Source organism: Anas platyrhynchos, chromosome 15 (assembly GCF_047663525.1).
Source record: "Anas platyrhynchos isolate ZD024472 breed Pekin duck chromosome 15, IASCAAS_PekinDuck_T2T, whole genome shotgun sequence".
Taxonomy (NCBI): domain Eukaryota; kingdom Metazoa; phylum Chordata; class Aves; order Anseriformes; family Anatidae; genus Anas; species Anas platyrhynchos.
Genome location: NC_092601.1, coordinates 11,655,505 through 11,679,018, shown reverse-complemented (window position 1 = coordinate 11,679,018; position 23,514 = coordinate 11,655,505). Strand labels below are relative to the sequence as shown.

At 36.2% G+C, this 23,514-nt stretch overlaps 1 protein-coding gene across 3 annotated transcripts in view; it reads right to left on the bottom strand.

Moving 5' to 3' along the window:
• VPS35L (VPS35 endosomal protein sorting factor like) overlaps positions 1-23,514 on the bottom strand; it is a 55,796-nt gene that overhangs the window by 12,228 nt on the left and 20,054 nt on the right. For all 3 annotated transcript variants that reach the window (XM_027468792.3, XM_038186774.2, XM_027468794.3), the window contains 11 exons: positions 21,947-22,058; positions 21,597-21,713; positions 21,205-21,258; positions 20,730-20,810; positions 19,847-19,909; positions 18,760-18,845; positions 16,937-17,017; positions 14,212-14,275; positions 12,285-12,383; positions 11,353-11,430; positions 10,435-10,549 (listed from right to left, as the gene is read on the bottom strand). In XM_027468792.3, coding sequence (XP_027324593.1) covers positions 10,435-10,549; positions 11,353-11,430; positions 12,285-12,383; positions 14,212-14,275; positions 16,937-17,017; positions 18,760-18,845; positions 19,847-19,909; positions 20,730-20,810; positions 21,205-21,258; positions 21,597-21,713; positions 21,947-22,058 — 950 coding nt within the window. The remainder of the gene's footprint in view (positions 1-10,434; positions 10,550-11,352; positions 11,431-12,284; positions 12,384-14,211; positions 14,276-16,936; positions 17,018-18,759; positions 18,846-19,846; positions 19,910-20,729; positions 20,811-21,204; positions 21,259-21,596; positions 21,714-21,946; positions 22,059-23,514) is intronic.

Here is a 23,514-nt window from a genome sequence, read left to right as displayed (position 1 = left end):
TATCTTGCACGTTTAATTTGAGGTGAAGGAATGTTTTTTATTTATTTCAAAGAACATATTAGTTTACACAGGCAACCCAAAGGAAGGTAAGTGATCTGTCCTTTCCTTTATTAGAGGAAGGGAAGCAGCAGCAGATGTTCATTCTAGCTCAAGTAAATGAATTGCTATCCTTTCCACAGTTGTCTCTGCAGAAAAAAGAAAAAAAAAAAAAAAAAAAAAGTATGTGCCCCACATCACCATATAATCAGAACGTATGAGCAGACAAATGAGAAAGCATGTCTCAGAAAATAGTCTGCATGCCAAAGCATGCATGTCTGTGCAGGGAACTTGCCTTCTGAGTTGTTTTGTAAGAGGACAGGAATGATCTGTGCAGCAATCTCCACAGTGAAACAGAAGAGCTACAGAGTACCTCACACCTGCTCTCCCAACCACCAGAGTCCTAGAGGTTCTCCTCAAAACTTACCTCAGCCCCAAACTAAAACCTCTTGTCTTTGCTATGAACAACCACAATTTGACCTGATTTACTCTTCTCGGCCTCCTGACGTTGCTGAGAATAAGAACTGCCTCCTCCCTGGTTGAGATGTGCTACCTCATTAGATCTGCTGGTGATGGCAGCACTCCCAGCCCCACTTCAGTGGCTTGCCGGGGATGAGGAGAGACCTGTCCACACCACAGACAGCTCAGCAGTCCCTGTCGTTGCAACAAGATTCTCAGTGCTTCCATTATCTTCTTCCCTACCCACAGCAGTCACAGGGCTGCTGCATCCCTGCTGTCTCCATTTGACTGCCATCCTCTCAAACTCACCACTGCTGCTTGGTTGCATCCACAGAGCTCCCTGCAAGTACTCAAATATTGTCATGCCTCAGCACAAAGGCGACACTGCAGGACTCTGGCTCCCTTGCTTTGGATTCTCCTTCTTTGCCTCGCCCTCTATGACCCCAATGGAGCAAGGTAAGCCAAAAAAGCAATACAACATAAAAGCAGTTAGTTGCATTTTCTATCAATGAGGACATTTTACTTAGGCACATCCAGAAGTTCTGGCAAAGGGGCATACGTTCATTCTGTTGAGAGTACTGCCAGCCTTTACTAACCACAAAATTGCCCTTGTGCCGGAACACCTAAAGCATACATATGTGTGCTTCATAAGAAGCAAAGAGAAAGTGAATTCATGTTAATGCAAAGGTTTTATTAAAGATTTTGCAGAAAAGTAACTGTCTGCCAAACACTACCTCCCTATTGTTTTGTGGAAAAGCGACAGAGCATGTATCACATGCTCCAAGTTTGGAGTAAAAGTTCATTTAGTAAGTTGTCATGGAAGCACTGGCTATTATTAAGAAAATAGTATGAAAAACCATCAGTATTTAATTCTGAATTACATCAATTATGAGGTTATGCAACAGTGCTTTCTCTGCATCTTTTAAAAGTCAATTTATAGAGCTATTACTGTAGACATACTTCAAGATAAAACCACGCACCAGCTTTTCCTGGTTTCCAAAAGGTGCAAGAAGCAATCTTAAAAGCACCATGTTCTTGATTAAAAACAAAACAAGATGAAAAAAGCTTCTTCCAATGAGGGATGCTGTATTCTTACCTGCCAAAAGTAGGATCCTGCTTCTAAAGTGAACCACTGCTAGGTTGGTTAAGGGGAGAGCAGCCTGCTCATTACAACAAATCATCATGATAAAGCCTTCCCAGACTGCTGTTAATATCTTGTGCAGTGCACCGAACATGACAAACTTCACGCTTCGCTAAATCTATCCTTTCAGTGCAGCTCCTTCATTTGGGTTGACCATAATCCTATACATCTTTCCCCCGAGCTTACATGCTGACCTTCAGGCTAGGGAAACTTACAGTCACAACCAAGACAGCACTTCCAATAATATTCTGCTACAGAAAAAAACAAGTGGGAATGCTGTTAATGCTTTGCTCTATCAGTATTCATGATGGCACCTACATGCATGTTTGTTTAATTATACGCAACCACAAAAATATACTCACTTCCATATATTTCTATGTATGAATCTTTGCATACAAAAAAAATAGCTTATCGTATTTTCTGCACCTAAGAAAGACAATTAAATGGTACTAATTGAAGATTGCAGGCAGAAAAAAAAATGGGAGAAACAAAGCCATTAGAGATGGGAAAACAATTAAGCTCCTGAAGTATGCCCTCAGTGAGTAAAAGTGAGTAGGTCTGACATACCTACACAAACTATTTTTAGTCCCAGATACAGTTACAAAAGGCTGAGTCCATCCAAAGGAATAAAGCAGGGACCATACAACATCTTCAGCATCCCCTATCACCTTCATGTCCTACAATACTGTTAAGCCAACCCTAATACTTCTAAAGTTTTGTTTCCACATCCAATAGATGTTAGAACTTCAATGAAGCCTTGTACTCTAGTGCAAAAATGAATGGCAAGCAAGCAGGGTTTTTCACTGCTGTTGTTTTTAAATAAATTAGCACATCACTGGTTTGATGACAAAGCACTGCAAACATTTGGAACTCTCTTAGCATTGCTGAGGTCACTCTGATAGATTTCCCACTTTATTGAAATGTGTTTTGCCCTTGAGCTATTGAGTTACTGAACATTTCCAGTACTGAAACCCTCTAAACATCACTCCCAATCCAGAAACTACAAAGAATTATTTGAAGTAACAAAGATGAAATAAGAAAATGAATGCACTGCTGTTTGGTGAACTGGAATGTACCACGTTAATCCATACTATGAATTAACCACACACAGAGATGTAATTATGTGGATGAAGCTTGCTACTGCCAGTTTGAGGAAAAGCTTTATTATAAAACTGATTTTCGCAAGGCCTTAGTACTTCCTGACAAAGGCACACAGAGGCCTAATGTTATACAGGGACATCATACAGTCAGACCAAAAACACTGTAAAAAATGTTTTATTTTTAAGCTGTAATCAGTAAGCGCATAAACAAAGGACATAAAAAATACAACCACAAATTTCAGCCTGCCTCTCTAAATTCCATGTAATCTCTAAAGACTGTAGAGTAAAATATCATCAGTCTTTATAGAGAACACCACTAGTTTAAAAAACAAACAACAAAACCACCACCACCAAAACCAAACAAACAATCAAAAGCCCCACCATGATACAACATTGAAGAGTCATGATTTTTGCAGAGAGAAATCATTCCTCAAACCCCTGAAGTTGTCCAAAGAACCTGGAAGTCTGTGTTAAGCGATCCAGCCAATGCAAATACTTGGATGTTTACAAAGCTTTTAAAAAGAAAAATAAGAAAAAACCCTACCCTAAGGTGACAAAGGGTAAGAAGGAAGTCCTCTTAAGGATTCATAGCTTCATAAAGGATGAGGTGCAGGGGGAAAAGAGCAGGAATAAGAGTTCTCTAAGTGGAGTGAAATGACTATGGAATTCCTTAAGCTTTTGCAGAAAGACACATCCTTCCGATGAGCTGGGAAGAGCAGTGGATAGGGAGGTGACAGCGTTTGCAGAGTACTCCGGAACATGACTGCAAGGAGTTGCAGATGGAGCTCATGATTCTGAGCAATAACACAGCAGATGAAATCTAATATTAGCAAGGCATGTGGGGAAAGAAACAGCACTTGCTATTACTATAGAAAGATAAGCTCTAAATAAGCTATTTACACTCATGAAAGATTTTGGAGTCATTATGGTTGATTTCCTGAAAAACACACCCTGAACAGCTGTCAAAAAGGCAAGCAAGAATCATTAGGCCAGTCATGGAAAACTAAAGTGTCGTTATATCATTTATATAGCTGATGTGCTTTTCTACCTACAATACAGTCCTGACCTTCCCATTTCCAAAAGGATAAAGAGAAGATTAAAAAGGTGCTACGGCATGGATCTCTTTCCTCATTAGAAAAGACTACAAGGACAAAAATTCTTCAGGAACTATCAACTTCAACATCTCATAGGTAATGAAGAAAATGAACTGAGAATGATTGATGTCCTCAAAACATCACTAGTAGATCAGCTGCACTCACATTTCAAGAAAATCCCAAAAAAATCCTTGTGAAGTACATTTCCAAGTAGCACATGACTGTGGAACTCAATCCCACATGAAGTTACAAAGGCCAAAAAGTAAAAACTGGTTACAAATTGAAATTCATAAGGATTGATCCATCTGTTTTAATAAATACCATGGTCCCCAGGCGCCCTGCACTGAAGGCTGTATTTAGACCAGCTGCAGCTGAAGGCTAGGACACATCATGCTGCACAACCACCCCATGCAGCGACAAAGGCTCAGGGAAGAGTGGCTGGAAGCTGCCTGGCAGAAAAGGACCTGGGGGTGCTGGTTGGCAGCCGGCTGACCATGAGCCAGCAGTGTGCCCAGGTGGCCAAGGGCATCCTGGCCTGCATCAGAAGTAGTCCAACCAACAGGGCTAGGGAAGTGATGGTCCCCTCGTACACAGTGCTGGTGAGAGCACACCTTGAATATTTTGTTCAGTTTGGGGCTGCTCACTACAAGAAAGACATCGTGTTGCTGGAATGTGTTCCAGGGGATGGAGGGGAGACCTCATCGCACTCTACAGCTGCCTGAAAGGAGATTGCCTTGAGATGAGCATCAGTCTCTTTTCTCAGGTGAGAGGACACGAGGAACTGGCCTCATGTTGTGCCAGGGGAAATTTAGCCTGGATATCAGGAAGGATTTCCTAATGGAAAGAGTGGTCAGGCACTGGAACAGGTTGCCCAGGGAAGTGGTGGAGTCGCCATCCCCTGCAGGTGTTTAAGAGATGTGTGACGTGGCACTTCAGGACATGATTTAGAGGACTTGAGTAGTAGGTGATGGTTGCGCTTGATGATCTTAAGGGTCTTTCCCAACCTAAATGGTTTTACAGTTCTGTACAACTATTGTTTTTCTTTCATGTTCCTGGAAAGTCCTCAAATCTAACTGTAACTTGAAAAAACTCTTTAGGTTCTTCTTTCTTTAAACTCTTTATGTCAAATCCTCTCTATTTATATTCTTCACATCTATAAAGATTTTAGATTAGGAAGGAAATTTTACTAATAAAATTCTTCTCTAATATTACCGAGAAAGTATGCTAAAATATGATTAGGGTACGATTTTAAAATACTCACTACTAATTCCATAATATTCTTTCTCCAAAGTGTGGCTGAAGCCTGGCATGTTTAGAGAATATTCCTGGAAAAGTAACATTTTCTGAAGTAGAAAACGAATTAATTTTGCAATCCACTAGTGAAAATGTGTTCTGGTTCCATTTAAAAAACATCCCAATGAATATTTAGAAGTATGTTAACCACTGTATGCTTCAGAATTAAAATCTGCATTTGTTAAAGCAAATATATGCATCAGTTGATTCTGGGGACAGACTCTCAATTTTTATCAAATTTTTGTTTGACAACATTATGTTTTAAATAAGTCACACAGAATCAATTTAATTACTTTAATTCTGAAGTGAGGCAAGGATTTCACAGGCCTTTAAGATGAAAACACCACTCAACATGCATTACCAGAAAGTTGCGTCATTTCTACCCACCTGCTGAATGCTGTGACCAATAATTAAAATCACGCTGTCTGTTCTTTGACAGCCAAAAGCAGCATTTCCACAGGGAGGAAATATGTGCAATTAAAATAATACCTATGTCTCAAAATCCAGAAGAGTGACACAATGAAGCATGCATTTAATCTCAATTTAGTCCAAGCACTCCCTGTGACAGAAAGCATGACTGATGAGAATTTATTATTCTATGCTGGCAGCCTGCCTCTACAAAGCACAGTTCTGTGACTCAGTTAAATAAAAAATAAAAAAAATAAAAAAGAGAAAGCGCACACAATTGCTGTAAAATCTAGTGTCCTTCTTCCCGGGGTGGGCTCTTAATAGGCTCTCCAGAGATGCAAGTAACGGATCCAGGAAAAAAAAAAAATCCCCTAAAACTTTCTGTAATTATAGATTCATTTTTTTTAAAGCACTCCTTGTGAGCTGGAGACAAAAGAGATGGTATTCAGATTTAATACATTTTGAACAGCATACCTGGACAGACATCCACCTGGGTGAAGACTCACTGTACTAGACAGCCCTCCAAAAAAAGCTTAGTACAATCAAAGAACATATTAGAAAGCTAATTCTGTTTCCCTACTCCTGCTCTGCAGTTCTTTCCAGCATTTGTTCCAGGTTATCACTGCAGGGAAGAACAAGTAAGAGACAGAGCCACTTGGAAGGCTTGGTAAAGATGTAAAGACTTTTTTTTTTTTTGAAGAGAAGGAATAATCAGAAGTTCCAGAAGAAAAAAAAAGTAATCCAATGCTGGACCTCAGAAGCAGACACAGGATCTTTTGTAACAAATTATCTCAATATTTCTACCTATGAGTCAAGTTAAAATAACGAAATTTTAAGCCCACATTGTCTACAGGATTCTTTGACATTTTCATATGTGCTTGATGTGCAGAAATATTACATACTTGATCTGTGTTCAGGGAAATTCCTTGTATTTGTGCAGTTAACTAAGGAAGTCATTTTCTGAATATTTCTTTCCAGCAGTAACGTCAATTTCAGACTGTGTCCTTCCTCTCTGCAGATGTGGTCTTACAACACTGTATTGGAGAATTGATCCAAAATAAAAATAAGGCTGTTTTTCTTTGATAGATTAGTTTTAATTTCAGTCCTCTCCCCACTGGTTTTATAGGACACACTAGGTTTAAAATCAATTTGTAAGCACTTTTTGAGCCTACATCTCCAAATCATGCAATGAGTTTTGTCATTTTAGATTCTTCATTGTCCTCTGCCAAAACTCTGAGTGCTAACAGGTGTGTACTAGGTCAGTTTATTAATATTGGCCTTTTCATGCACCTACAAATTCATATTTCTGACCCAGTTTCACCTGTATTAAAGCAAATTTATTCCAAGAAAAGTGACAGTTACAGTTCTAATACTTATCTACCCCAAGAGGTAACTTTACTCCCTTTTCAAGTTAGATACATCAACAATTTAGAGAAAACATCCTATTATCTACAGAAGTCTACCCTGTAAAATTCTTTTTTATTACATATTTAAGTGAAAACTCAACCAACTGAAATAACTACACTCCCAGAAGGATTTTAAAACTAAAAAAAAATAAAATTAAAAATCCAAGAATTCTAATTGCTAAACACAACAGCTGGAATTTTAAAAGAGAAACTACATGCACATATGCATGCCATGCTACTGACTTAGCCATCAGATCAGGTACATTGCCTTCCAGTTTTATTTCACTTCCCAATTTTAAACTGATTAAGCTAGTTCTGATCAGGAATGAAATAAAGGTTACACATAAGACAAGATTTCACTTCCTATCCTAATGCTCTCATTAACTGCACCCTCTTAAAACTTCATGCCGCATTGGTTTTAATAGATCAGCATCTATTTGGCATCAGTTAGCTGACTGGATTTGAATTTGCTGTTATGAATTAATCATTACTTCTTACACACATGAAACACATTCAGTTGAGATGCAGATTAAACTGTGTTAAAAGTAATTTTCAAGAACACTTTAGCTAACTAAAATAGACCAGAATATGCAAAGATAGCTCAGAAAAATGTCCAAAGCCTGGTGCCACTGTTGTCTGTTTAACAAATGCTACATTACTCATGCAAATGACATGTCTCTGAACACAAATTATGCCCCAAATAAATTTTCTAAGGAAGCAAAAAAGTGTTCAACAATAAAACCTTGCTAAATGAACCAAGTTATTGAACATCCACTAGTTTAGAATGTGCTTCATTTCCACAAAAACTGAGCTTGGCTAAATATTTCTCTCTCTAGCTTGTGAGTCTAAAATTCAGAACACAGTCATTAATAAATATGTATTTTAGAGACTGACTTTGCATACACCTGCTACCTTAAGAGATTTCAGAATGGGGATGCCTATTCATTGTTTAGTGAGTGCACTGCATTCACAAGTCAGACAACAGCTGTGCACATTCATAACCTCTCACACTGGAAAAAAAAAAAAAAAAAGACAGTTGTTGGAGCCCAGCAGTCTCAGTTAGGCAAGACTTGGATCACAAAAATAGCAGAAAAGGAGTTCAGAAATTGAAAAATTGTTAATCAGAGTTGGTCCCAGCAAGAGCAAAGCACAGTCTTCAAAGACTGAATACTATGGAAAAACTGCTTTGGATTTGTTTCCAACTATAGATGCACTGCAACACAGCACCATCAACAAAAACTGATACAATGGAGAAGGTAAAGCTGGTCAATTAAACTAAATACTATACGAAGAAAAGAGTCCAGTTTTGGTAAATTCGGTTACGTACAATGAAACTGCAAAATACTAATTTCATAACAACCAACTTTGCAGATCTTTTATTTGCACAACATACTTGGACACAACAGAAAGCTTTACTCTAAATCCCTCGCCTTTGCTGTATGGGCAGCACTGCATTCAAAACAAAGAAGTACAACAGCCATCCTGTACTAAAAAGTCGTAATCAGCATCCTAAGTCAGCTTGTTTGTGCAGCTGGAATTTACTGGTAAATGCAGAGCTTGGAAAACATCAAACTGAAAAGGAAACCCAAGTAAGCGAATGAAAAGATATATTCACCTTTCATTCATACAACATCGCAGAAGTCAGGCTGGGTAATGAATCCCTGCTCTGTCTCTACGTAAACAGGAATTTAGTCCCTACAGTACGTTCCCTACAGCAGTATTAAAAGGCTATCTCAGACATTTCCACTGGGGGACCCATATCAAATTCCGATGCATCTCCTTACTTGAAAATCTATCCTTTTCAATATTCTGCGTGCATCTAATTTCTGGCAAGTTAAACCCACTTGAAGCATTCTTGCTTTACTTCCCATAGACAAGGCCTTTCCAAAGGTCTAACCTATGATTTTTGTGGCAGAGCACAAAAAAATGCAGCTACAATTTCAACTTTACTACGTTCACATACCTTCCTCTGGCAAACATAAGAATCTTTTGTGACTTGAAGCAACAAAGCTTAGCTAACAAGACTTAAATACACTCAGCCTATGCTTCTTTTCTTCAAAAGAATGCCCGATTGACCTCTGCTTCAGTAACCATAAATATTCAGATGTGGCAGAGCAGCACAATATTATCTGGCCCACCATACCCCAGTGAGACAAGGCAAGCACAAACTCACAGCCAGGTGAGCCATCAAGCATATAAAAGGGACAGCCTGATAGGAAAAATGCAAACTCCAAATATCAAAATTGCCTGTGCACAATGTCAAATCCAGGTGGCTCAGAATCAGATCAACTGTCACTTGTAAAAAATATACAGATATTTATTTGCACACACAGAGTTCACTCTGAATTTTGAATATTCATTGCAGGAGCCCTAGCAACAACAAAACACAGTAGCAGTAAGAGCAGAATGAAACAAGTGCAGAACACACAAGGACAGTAAAGATGTAGTGGTCATAGGTTAAAATCATCACAGCAAAGATGTTTTTAATTGTCTCATAAAGAAGCATAGAGCTAAAACACAGAAATAATAGCCACAACAAAGGATGTTGCAAAGTAATCCTGTGTGTTATTTTCACCATTACATTGAAAAAAATATATAAAAAAAGCATTTACCATTGGAAAGGACACATTTCAAGTTGATATTAGAATTGCAAAACAAAGTTGAAAAACAACATTTTGAAAAGGAAAATAGAGATACTGGAAACAGTTAAAGATAGGAGAAGACTTTCAGAATAGGTAACTCTCTCATTTGCAATATGAACAGGAACAAGATCATATTGAAACAGTGATACATACGTAGCGCTCATATTGTTGTCAGAGTAGCTTAGTTTTTTCCCCAAATCATCTTTTGTCAGAATTTCAAATTACTTAAGACTGAACAAACAGGATGGCCAAAAACCGTACTCAGGCCCTGTTTCAGCCAATAATTCAGATCAAATAAAGAAAATACCTTTTTCATTCTTCACATTATCTGGTATTACTTCTTCATTTCCCTCTGATACAGGGCGTATCTTTAGCTGAGTGTTTATCACTTCTGTGCTTTGATAGCAAGTTTTAGTATCATTAGCCTAAGTTTTAAATCTTTTCCATCTCTTTCCATGATTTTATCAGCCTGCGCACTACTACACAGATTAACTAGTTTCTTCTTTCACAGTTTGGTTAAAGCACATTATTTGCTATTAGAGTGCTTGGACAATTATGCAGGAGAAAAAAAATATGTTTCCATAATTTTAAAGTTATTTAATTTTGGACAACCTGCCTCACATCCACAACTATGTTAAATAGTGTCAGCTGTCTTATTTACTCAACCCAATTAGTGCTGAAATTGAAGAGTTGCTTTAATATTATAAGTTTTCACTTTAACAGTGCTTAAAAAAGGGCTGTATTTTAATTACATAATAAATATACTTATATGACTTATGTTTTCAACCAAGTTACTATTCACAGCTAGAAATACTTCTGAAATTGAAAATCTTTAAGTAAATTAACTCATCTTACCTTGTGAAAGGCACTGATTTGCCAGAGCAACCTGTCCAGAGTGTAGATACAGATTAAGGCGTGTGAAGATACTGCTCAGAGATGGAATTGTAATAAAGCAAAAGGCAACACAAGCCTAAAGCAAATAAAGTAATAAAAAATGAACAAAATTCCTTATTTGGAGTTACAGCAATCATTACTGATTATATACCTGATTAGGAAACAAAATCTGTAAATCAGTTTAGGGAAAGACTTTCCCTAAACAGCTAGTATTATGTTAAGTCCAAAATCAGCAACTTCAATTTTCTCTTTACTACTTCAATAATTATACTTACTATTAATGTTATTACTAATAGATTAGGTCCAAATTTAATCTGTGACTCTAGCTTTAACAGTCCCTCTCAAGTAACCAGCATGTAGCTCAAGACCAAAACCTAACTAGCAAAGCAGTTAGGTCTGGTCCTCAGGGACAAGTTGTGTATCAAACAGGTCACAGCACTGGCACTGTGTACATTTGGGAGGAAGGAGATCTAGCACAACATGCTGCTGATGTAAACCTATTGGAGCAGCCCAAACATATAGATGGAATAAGGGGCTCCCAGGCATACAGAACCTGGCCAATGTCACCTTAGCTATTTTCTGTCCAGGACATCATGTGCAAGTGCATGTCAATGAAAATCCATTCATTAACCATAGCATATGCAAACTCCTTCACAGTACGTGAAGATGAAATTCATCTTAGTTGACATGTTTCAGGCAAGAAGATGTGAATCCAAAGAACTTGAATAGCCTGTGTGCATTTCAAAGCTCATATGACAGCAACTGCAGAGACTTAGAAGCATGAAAATCAAAAGGAGCACTTATGATACAATGACTTAGTTTAGAAGGGACCTTATCTGCTTAGAAGGCAGGCTCAAAGTTTATTGGACTCAGACCTACCCTGACAAATGCAGCAGTCTTTCTGGAATGATTTCCTTTCATCACCTTTCTTGTTTCCATTGCTAGTTGGTTCACAGACTACACACGCACACATACAAAAAAAAAAACAAACAAAAACAACAAAAGCAGAACATTAAGAAAAATGCACAGATTTATTAGGTCAGTTGCAAATAAACTGCACATTTTACTGCATGCATTTAGAGAACAGAAACTGTCAAAAGGAACCCATATATGGTGTTCCCACTGTATTATTTAGTTTTTACTTCCTCTTCACTTTGAGAATTCCAGTGACTGTTCCTTAAAGCAAATGTGATTCTGAAGGTTTGTCAAGGTAGAGTTGTTGATTTATTCAAGCATTTAGATCATCCCTTGTTTCCCAGCTAAAGTGCTCTCTCATCATTGCCTTCCTAGTATTGAAATCACTATTTCTAGCAAACTCATTTAGTAAAAAACAAGAACAAAACAGGATTTAAAAGGATATACGATTTATCATATCATACAAAGGAATCAGATGCAGCAAGTGCTCACCTGTCATGTGACTCGATACAGAAAAGCAATTAAGCTTCCCAATCACAGCAGGATTCTGACTATGTCTGCAGACCAGAGACAGTCTAATCTCTCCTAGATGGAGGATTATAGAAGAGAGAACCCAAATTCCGAATACATAAAAGTACTATTTATTTTATTGGCCATGAAATCTCTCCCAAGATAGCTAATTTTCTTTGTTGCAATGATACCATACATCTGAATTTCAGAGTCAAGCAAGAACTTCAGAGAATTTGGGGTGATAAAAATGAGAGACAAGATCAAAGCCTACTTTTAAAACACCTGATATAAAGACTTCAAACACTGCACAATAATCTGGGCAGGGAATGAGGGAACTGCAAATATAACCCTAAGTATTAAGATAATGTAGATAAACTGTAGCTTACATGAATCAACTGGACTAGAACAGGCTCCAGATTGCAAAACATTGATCTGGCTTCAACATAGAAACTCAGCTGTTGTTCAAAGTCACGGCCAAATGAAACCTATAGAAGAAACAAACATTTATTTTACCATTGTACAAGCATTTAACCACTTTCCAATACTTAAACCTGAAGGTTTTGCTGATTTTTGTTCACATTCCACATGGTCTACTTAACAAAACAAATACTTATCAAAAATCAAAATTTATCTCCTAGATTTGCGAAAAGTAGTTTCAAAATTAGCAGAATTCATGACACTTTGGAATCAGGAACATAGGTTTGGTATAGACTATACAAAAAACAAAACAAAACAAAAAAAACAGAAATAAATCAGTGAATCTGTATTCAGATTTCTAATTCCCAGTCATTAGAGGGCCTAAAAAAAAAAAAAAGATCATTTTTGTAACTAGGCATACCAGTAAGAAAATATTTTTTTTCCTCAAGTTTATTTAATAAATGTTTATATCGTATGGCAAAAGCCTGTAACCTTGCACACTGCCAGGAAAGAAAAGTCAAAAACAGCCCTTGTGTGAGAACGCCCTACTTCCAACCCTTCAGATTTCAAAACTGAGCACTGTCAGCTAGAGTGTCTCAGCTGTCAATCAAAAGCCTAGCAAGAGAAACAGTCTCCAGGCAGTCTACATTTATGGATTCAAATAGATCACTTTTTTTCTAATAAGAGTAATGGTTGCATTATTCCTCATTTCTCAAGTCACATGTGAAAGAATTTTCCTTTTAATTCTGTAAAAACTTATGTTTCGTCCATCAAGTGAAAGATCAAAGGATCTGCACCAGATTGTGTTGTGTTACAGACAATCTTGTGTTACAGACCTAACTGCCTTGCCTTTCTTATATTTGTGCAACTGCTGATTCTCTAGCCCTAGTCTTAAGAAAACTTCTCTAAAAATATAACATTTTTCACTAAAAAGCCTGGCTGTAAGAATGACTTATAACTACTTTTCTCTCCATATCTTAACGTATGTTTGTTTAAAAATTGTACCAAGTCATTTTGCTGCTCTGGGATTCTCGTCCCTCCACTCTTCCCCCCAGACATGACTGTAAAGCCACATCAAATATTATTCAATGTGTGAAATCCTCTTAAAGAAAATTGTACACTATATTGCATATAACCCTTAATAAAGAAAAAAATATATTAAAAACATTCTCTTATATAGCTAAATATGAAAACTGAAGAGAAAGCAACCATCTAGAGATAAATTCATAGAATTACAACAAAGAATAAAGGGGACAAGTAGAGACAAAGCCTGTCAGCTATTACTATACAAAAGGAAAGCAAGATTGAAAAGACATGGTTAGAGAATGAGAAGAGCCACAACAAAAGCTTACAAATATCTCCCTAGAACAACCTGACATCTCAAACATAAGGCACAGGAACAAAAGATTTTACAGGGATTAGAAGGAGGGAAGGGTTAAAAATTAATTTCAAGTCAACTGGAGTTTTAGCGGGACTACTGATTTAATGATAGAAATTATCTCATTTGTAAATGAGATAAATGGTCTCATTTAGGGATGGGTAGTGGGATTTCACAAAAGCGTGATCTCTCTGAGGCTGTAATATAAAGACTAATTACTGTTTAGCTTTTAAATACTTAGCGTGTTTTACATGAGATTAAAAAAAAAAGCGGAAAAATTAAATATACACATACAGTTTAAACTAGCATACTGCACCATGCCAGCTTCGCCACTGTATATTTCTTTCAACAATCACATACTTATGTCACTAAAATACGCTGGTTGGGGTTTTCAACAGTCTTTGGCAAGTCATGTACCGTCTATAATTTAGTTACATAGGCACCTGTTTCTCATGGGGAACTCATGAAAATCCAAGTGGTAAGGTACTCCCCAACAGTTGCATACAATTGTTACTCACCATTTTTATGAATCCATTTATCAAAGCTGCTAACATTCTTTTCTCATCCTCAAGTGTCAGTGCACTATAACAGATAATGTATATGTTAGATTTCTGAATATTTCTTAACTATTTATCTGTAAATGTTCAAATGATACATGCTAATTTATGCAATGTCTCTATAAATTATTTATTGAATACTAAGACCACTAGTCTCATAATTTTAGTTATAAAATGAGAATAATTTTAATATATATATCTTCAAATCAGCCATGCACCAAACTAAATTCTTAAATTTAAGAATTGTAAAAATTGCTAAGTCTTTAGATTTTACAGAAACTTAGATTCAGCATGAACAGAAGCTAGCTAAGCTAGAGTTCTTAACTGCAGCAAGCAAGAAAGTGGCTTCATTCTTGCGTTACAACATGAGAACTTGAGTAGGAACTGATTATAAAATCCTAAAGAAATTAGTAAAGCCATTTTTAGGAGAAAAATCATCCTATTAATGGGGAACAGCTTTTAATACGCACTTTAAATAGTATATAATAATCAATGTGTTTATTTTAGAAAAAATATTTACTTTTTTTTTTAAATGACTAACACGATTACATATTTTAAGAGTTCTCTTTAGCATCACCTTGTTACTAAAATATTAAAAAGGCAGCACTGTTAGAACTTCTTAAACTGATACATAAAAACAAGATTCATTTTACAATTATCAGGGATACCTATTCTGTAGGAAGAGTCTAAATCTTACTTGAAACAAATTTACATCACATGAAAATGCAGTAAGTCAAATTTGTTTCACTGAAGATAGATAAATAAAAAGATAAATAACAATTAACTAATACAATTTAATCTTTCTACTATTATGTAGTTGGCTCCAGATTTGAACTTTAGTGTAGCAATTACCATTTTCCTAGCTTAGACACCAGATGGGAAGAGGACAATAGTTTTATTATACAAATTCAGTAAAGGAAGAAAGAAAATCTCAGCATGATTAGCTCATTAGGGCACTGCCAATCAGGAGAGTCAACTGATGGGCTCTGAGAGGCTCAGAAGAGTTGTAATGGGATCTCCAGGTCAATTATAGGTTTCCAATTCAATTTTGAATCATACCACTGCCAGTCTAAAGGCTGTCACCCTCCAACAGCTGTTATTGGGTTAATGAGCCCTACACAATGGGCTGGGAATTTCCTGAACCAGCATGCAAGAATAGATGCAGGAGTTACTTTAACGTAGTAAGAATTATGATGATTTGCCAATAAAAGATGACAGACAGAACCCAGCAAATGATGTACATCATCTTGTCTCAGCTAAAAGAGCTGCTGGTTTAAGGAATTGTAAGGAGCTCCAAAACCCAGCAAAATTGTTTTGGCAAAATGTCAGAGGAAGTACCAAATATGGCTTGCCATATACTGCTTAATTTTTTTAATAAGTTGTTTTAGCTTCAATACATTCTTCTATTTAAAAGGTTGAAGAGGCTTTTACAGCAACATACAGACAAATGCAGTGTTCTAACTCAAAATAAAGCACTCAAACAGGTATAAATTGAAATTGCATGCCAAACCTGACTTTGTAATTGACAATAAATCGTGCACTCATGGCATATCAAGGCTGAGAAAGTTACAAGTTCCTTTGAATTGCCGGCCATACTAAGAGGCTCTGGATTCAAACCAGGAAGTGTGTGTGCGGGGTAGTTCTTGCTCTTAAGATATAAAGATTTCACACTGGTAATTGTGACTCTTTTTTCAGTCAGATGCAGAATTCTGTGTGATTTTTGCAAAAATTTTTTTTTTGTTAGTAGGTTGTTAAAACAACCTACTGTTAAAACACCCCACTAACCACATTTGTTTTCCACATTACCTGTGAATCAAATTTCAAAAACTTCTGTGTATCTGGCTCATATTCTAAGACACTCTACTTGAAACTATCACAAAAGTGGAACAAAATTGAACTATTGTCACAGTCCAAAGTTTGGCGTACAAACCCCCCTTTTTTTCTATTTATAGCTTTTAAATAAATATTAGCTGAAATTACAGGTAGACTGTCAAGTCACAATTGCTGAGAACCTGGCATATCACAAGGCATCTGGCACAGAAAAAAAAAATGGCCCTGACCTTTACACAACTGCCATTCAAACATGGGGTTTGCAACACGGCACAAAGTAGATCCCTAACCTCAGCACTCAAAATTAAGGGGAAAAGGGAAGAGGAGAATTCAAGGGAAAAAACGATTCAAAAAGCTTTTCCCTTATTTTAGGTTCCTTTACTGATGTTCCTAGAAGTCTTTCAGCTGTACTTTTAAAGATTTCACACCCCTTGGTAATGGCTGAAAGCAGGGTATAAATGTATAAATTAAATATGGCAATCTGTGCTTTAATAGGTACATATTCATTTAAAGCTCATAAAGTCTCTTATTCGCTATAACTCAAAGATGACACCAGTTTCATTCCCAGAAATATATATTTTTAAATGTAGTTTTTAGTGTCTTCGCTTTACTAACAACATCTACAAAACTGCTGCTACTTCCCTTTTAAAATTCTGTTTCAGTATTCCATATAAGCACTAATTAAGGAACAAATAGTATGTGCTACCTCTTCACCACACAGCTCTTCCCTCACTACTAATTGGATTCATGTCTTAATCCACCATGAAACAAACAGTCTCAGAAGTGTGAAACTGTACACCAAGCAGACAAACTTTGCATAAACGATAGTTATTAATATGAGTAAAGTTAATCTTACTTCACAGAGTCATGCATTGTCTTGCAGATATGCAGAAGAGCATTGAGTATAACAGGATCCTTTGTAGATTCCTGCTGATGCCTGTAAAATGTTTTAGAAAAAGTGATGAAAAATCCTGCACTGTCAAAATGAAAAACAATGAATAGCACACCCACTGAACGAGTAATTCCTACCAGCAATGCTGTAAGACACTAACAATCTACAGAAGTTTTATATTCCTTTTTTTCTAGCCTTCAGGAATTCAAGATCACATGGTTAACAAATGTAGAGTTCCAATTAAAACCAGTCAAGAAATTTTATCTTAATACATGGAGGTTTACTGCCAAGCCACGGAACCTAACTTGTTAAGGGACACAACAAGCTAGACATGATAAGTTGAATCAATCTAAGAATGTCAAAGCAAAACATTCCTAGATCTACCAAAAAATATAGTTTCTCAGCTATTGATGAACAGACAGGATGGATAAGTGTCATGCTTAAGTCCAGAGGTACACATGCACTACTAAGATGAGAAGACTCAGTGGGGGATCTCATCAAAATATATGCATACAACCACCAAACCCAAAAGCATAGCTAAACATTTGGACAAACAGAGTGGATGCATAACATGGCAGTCAAGTGCCTGTGCTCGCTTATTTGGTACCTTGGTGGTAGAAAGTAACACCTGAGTATAAGTACTTGTTTTCCATACACAAAAAAGGCTCTTTGGCTACCTAGTATTAAAAGCTTTTCAACTCAGGTGCTTGAAGAGGAACATCAAAAATCTGTAAAACTCAGGAGGAGGTTTCCCTCTTTTTGACTAGAACTGTTTATCTCAAATTTAAACTTCTACCACATGGAAGACAGGACTGAAGGAATCAATGACCAGTGTGTCTGTTCGTATACCGAGCATTTAACCCGCTAAAGAACCTGCACAGCGTTTGACATTCTCTGTGCCTTTTCTGCTATTTAAAGCAATTTTTGATTGTACTTCTCACAGTTGAATGCTGCAGGCTTTTGCTAAAAGGCTATTTCCTTATAAAGTTTCTGCTAACGAAAACTTGATCATATACTGAGACTGTGTTACACCAGTTCTATGTAGGGCAGAAAATGATTGTCTTCATATTTCCCAAACTTACAAATGATGAAAAAAACAAAACAAAACAAAACACAGAAAAAAAAGAATATTTGGAATGTACAAAGATGCTTTTTTTAAAAAAAAGTAGAACTCAATTCAGTGTGAGAGATTGGATCATCATAATTCAGCATCTGCCTGCAATTTTGTTATTCAAAAACAAAAAGGTGATAAAGAATTTTTTTTTTCAAAATTAATTGAAGAAGACTGCTTGACTTTTACAATATTTGAAGATGAAGTCTCATCTTTGAAATTCATTTTCAACTGGGGAAATAACCATTTTTTCTATATAATGGAGCTTGTAACAACAGTCTGTCTCTCCTCTCCTCTTCTTCTGTTACACCAAGGTAACAGTTCTGCACTGTGATATCAGATGAAATACAAAAACATTTCATGGACTACCTAAAGTGACAAATTGATAAAGGCTCAGGGGACAACTGATCTGTTGGTCAATAGTAAGTCAGCACTGATGCATTACTTCAATTTCAGCTTTCATCACGAACAGTTAAGGAGTCAATCAATAGATTAACAGAACAGACACCTGTGGGTTTTTTGTTTGTTTTGTTTTTCCTTCTCCACAGACTGGAACATCCTCAACAAGCTACGTGGACTAAACTAAATACTGGCTCAAGTCCATCTTCCCAAACAATCTTTCAATCCATTGCCCAGATTCTCCAGAGTGCATTTAATCTGAATAATCTCCACTTACTTAATAAAAGATTCCATAATGCACTTGCAAACCTCCACTCTCACATTCTCCTTCTGGAACATATCCAGAAATGGCAAGAATTTCTCCTGGAAGTACAAATACATAAACAAGTAAAATTAGTTATTTTTACAAACACATTAAAAGAATAAATATTTTGGATAAGTTTTATGATCATGGCTGTTTTATTGAAAATAATTTTAATATTTTTTTTAATACAGTAACTTATCTTGAAGAACCATCTTTCCATTCCATGAAAGAGGAAACAAATGGCAAAGCACTGATGGTTGAAAGGTTTTACCAGTTTACTGATTGGAGCGATCCAAAACAAAATACAAAACCATATGAACCAAATGTTGTAAATTATTAAAAAGCAGTCATACACTTGAAACAGCTTAACATCACTTGAAATTCAGACATCTATGGAAAAAAATGTTAGTTATTAAAACAGGTCACATGTTTTCCATTGTGGATGTATCCACAGCAACTTATGAAGGTCCAGGACATTCGCATTTTCTTTAAAGACATGGGCTGAGGTTGTTCAGACACTGAGATATTTAGTTTGGATATTGTCTCAAAAGTATAGCGAAGGTAAGTTTTTCAGAATTATCTAAGTAACTTGTGAACAAGGCGTGACTCCAAAGCCACAGTCAGTCTTCAATTTTATTCTTCAGTTGGTTTCAGCAATTTGATACCTGCTGTCTTCTTTCCTTTCTCTTCCTCTTATGCATTCTCTTACCTAATTTTCAGTTTGTTTCAATAACAAACTTAAACCCCATAATAGAACATAGAAACAGTTATCAGCAATTACACAAACACATACACAAATGGTATTTTATTTCCCACTGATTGTCTCTTATGCTGTAACAACAAAGTGTAGAAAATTGGAAAAGTGAAATTAGAATAATGAACACTGAGGTATTAAGCAGCATAGAGCTTTCAAGATGTTTCTGCACTTATCTACTTGATAAAAAGTCCTCTTGCCGTGCTAATTTGAAAACAACTTAGATATGCAAGTCAGGTTAGCTGTCTTGCAAAAACAGTGCAAAATAGTTCCTCCTAAAAATGTATTAAGCATAGCATTACTTACCACTGAAAAAAGCAGAGAGAAATCATAGATATAGGTAATAACTTTCTGAATAATTGACTGCAGCTAAAAAGAAAAAGAAAAAAAAAGGAAAATGATTGTAATACAAGTTACATTAAAACTATCTAAACCAGAGCATATTCTTCTCTGATAACTTATAGAAAACAGGTTTGGAAGACACTTCAAGTGTTCTTTGATGCCACTTCTTTTCCCCTAAGCAGGATCAACTACAGCTATGCTATTCCTAGCAGATGTTTTTCCAGCATACTCTTCAGAACTCATAAGAAGTGAGAGGATGACCAGCCTACCCAGGCTTTATTTGTTCTTTACTTTCTATAGTTAGGAAGATTTTTCTGTTTTATAATCTGCATCCTCTCCAGTTCGACTGACTAAAACAAGAAGTACAGTTTGTTAAATTTACTTTTGTAAGCAGTTTTTCTACTCTCCAAGTAACCACAAAACATTTCTAGAACCTCTACAACTAATTGGTATCTCACCTGACATACAGTCTCAAGAACTGGACACTAAAATCCACTGAAGCCTTAGCAATGTTAAGTAGACATAGATTTATCATTATTTATGTTTTACTTCTGTTCTTACAGCCTGCCGTGATTGCTGATTTTCTTCAGTAGAATAATACTGTTGACTTGAGAATTAGATATTGCTACTTCTAAATACATAAATCATTGTTTTAACCTTTTTTCCTGGACTGAGAGAGAAAAAGAGTAACAAACTACAATGTCATATTGTTCAAAAAAGCTTCCCAAATCATAGACAGCCTTTAAAAATAATTATATTATTTTAAGAGACATCAGAAATGTTTAAGAATTAGTTTGATCTAAGAAAATGCACAGATTTTACAGATTTGGAAAAATAGGTTCTTTACCTGTGGGTAAGCATCTTCAAACGCTCGATCAGGAGTCATATGTTTGATAATATCAGCCAAAACTGTATTGACTTCTCGCTTCTGTATAGCGAAAAATAGGAGTTACAAAATACAGTAACAAAATCAGCACGTAAATCATCAGATAATTTATTCCCACTTGCCAAAGCATCAGCTTTCTACACAACTCCAGTTAAGCAAGGAATTTTAGCAATAGTTCCAGTAAATCTTTACTTAAACTAGTCCAATAAAAGGTAAGAAATATCATGCAGGGTTTGAGGGCAAGAAAGACTGCTTCAAAGCCACATCTTTCATCCCTATTCATCTTTCATTAAAGGAAATGCATTTTTTGTACACTAAAGAAGTCCTACAGACATCTTAAATACTCATAGCTTTTCCATTTTTAATACCGTTACTAATACAGGCACTTCGTCTGCATCAGAAAACCTTCAGAGGAAGCAAAGTAATTATCACTTACCTTAAAATGTCTGCATGTATACTCCACCCACACTTCAGCACAGTTGATATAATCCTACAAATACACATCTCTAATGACTACCAATATTTACAGGAAAGAAATATATGTGCAAAAATTACTCTTAATGTAATTACTCCTGAAGTATGCTTCATGCAGACCTTAAGATTTAGCACTAATGACAAACTTCCACAACTGCACTGCTTATGTTTATAAGCAGAGGTCAGAAAAGCAGGGATTATATAAACATATTACCAGGTATCATATTTTTTTTGACAATTTTACATATCTAGAAAACGTAAACCATGCCATGCAAAATATACAGCTTGCTGAACAATGGCTACAATTTTACCCTGAACAAAGGATCAGTAGTGAAACAACTGTCAATAACTCACCTGTGGGTTCTTCAGCTTTGTTATAACCTTCCAGGCTTCATTTAATATTTGAAGGCGATCATTTTCAGGAGGATCAGCCAATGCCAAGTTTAATCCCAAAGAGCGAAAGAGGAGGTGCTGAAATATAATAAGAAATTTTTAATTTAAAGCAGAAAATGCATGTTCGTTCAACACTCCTCTAGTAGGCAGAGTATGCAGAAAGATTGTTTGAATCCCCTTTATTTAAATAACATGCAATTTATGTAGGCAACTAGTATAAATAGTGTACAGATAAGAAAGTAAAAGAAAAAAGTAAATCATAACTCAGACAGACAAAAAATAAGTGTTATTAATTACCCGAGAAAAGTTACCTTTGGGAATCCAGATTCATCACATTCTTTAATCATGCCAATGAAGTCCATAGACCTTGCAGCAATAAACTCTGCTCTGAAGGCTGACATTACTGAATTCAACAGCAGAGCACTACAATGAACATAAGACAAATCAATACAGTTCAACAGCAATGAGAAGTTCTTGAAATCCACTCTCCTTTTTGACTACAGTACTTGGGCAGTACAGTATTCTTGGGCAGGGAAAAACTCTAAATTAGAGTTTCCTCACTGAATTAAAAAAAAAACGTATGCATTATAAAAATTAGTTTTCTAGTGGCAGCACTGTTAGGATTAAAAAAAAATCCAAACAGCAATTATACAATAGTTGGCAGTAATATATTTAGATATTTATAACAAACTGTTTAGACTCATGTTTGTATTACTATTGATCCAAACTTAAATGGAAGATTCAACTCATTACTGTAAAACCCACCTTACTGATACTACTGTGCAAATGTAAGAAACAAAATCTGCTATCATTCAAAAGGCAATTCCTTTGGGCAAACTCAGGCACGAGTTAGCATAGAAGCTGTCTCACAATCCAAGCAATGCTGTGTCCTTCACTATTCTGAAGCAGACGCTCTGAATTGGAGGCAGTTTACCTTGAGGGAAATTGTACAGAGCACTTAAAATAGCCCAGAAACCCTTCTGTTTTTGACTGAGCATTAGCAGTCCCATTGCAATCTGACTAGAATTTGCATTTTTTTTTCATTAGACAAGTACTTTGAGTTCACCAGGTATATGCTTTGCAATAGAGACAAGCAGGCTGTCACTTTTCACTTAGATGGCTGCAACATGGTACTCGGAACATACTGAGATTATTTAAAGATTTATGAACTGATGTGACTTGCTTTGTGGTATTTTGACAGCCATGAGAAGACACAAAACCACAGAACTCCATTTTAAAGAAAATTATCACACTTTATAGACCATCTCAACCGGATTATTCAATTTCCCAATAAGAGACATCCCAAAAACATTTAATTGGAAAAAAAACCACCTCATTATACTCATCATTCTGTGCTTCCTTCAAAGAGCAAATGATCACAAAGATGAGACACCTGGCCCATCTTTGGAACAGGATGCTAACAATTGATTTAAAGATGTGTTCCACAAAACAAATCAACACCTATACCAAATAATTAATACAGCAGAGTATGTGGACGATTTTTGAGTGGATGTTACACACAAAATAAACTCAAACTCACACGCTCCCACAAAGTAGTCTTTCCTTCATTTTTAAAATCACACTTTTACCCCAGTCCTTAGTTCAGTCACAGAATGCTAATGCTGGCAATTCCTCCTCTTTAAGTGATTAACATAATTTAGTTCCTCAGCCACTGCACAACTAGACTGTACAAAGCATACCCAAAAAAAAAAAAAAAAGTAACTGAAAACTTTCATAGAGCTCTGCCTACCTACCAAGTAAAATGAACAGAGATTAGCTCATGAGCAGGCCAAATCACATTCACATAATTCAGAAAGCACATCCAAAACTCTCAATCTTCCTGAATTATTCACTTAATGTGATTAGCCTGCACACAGAC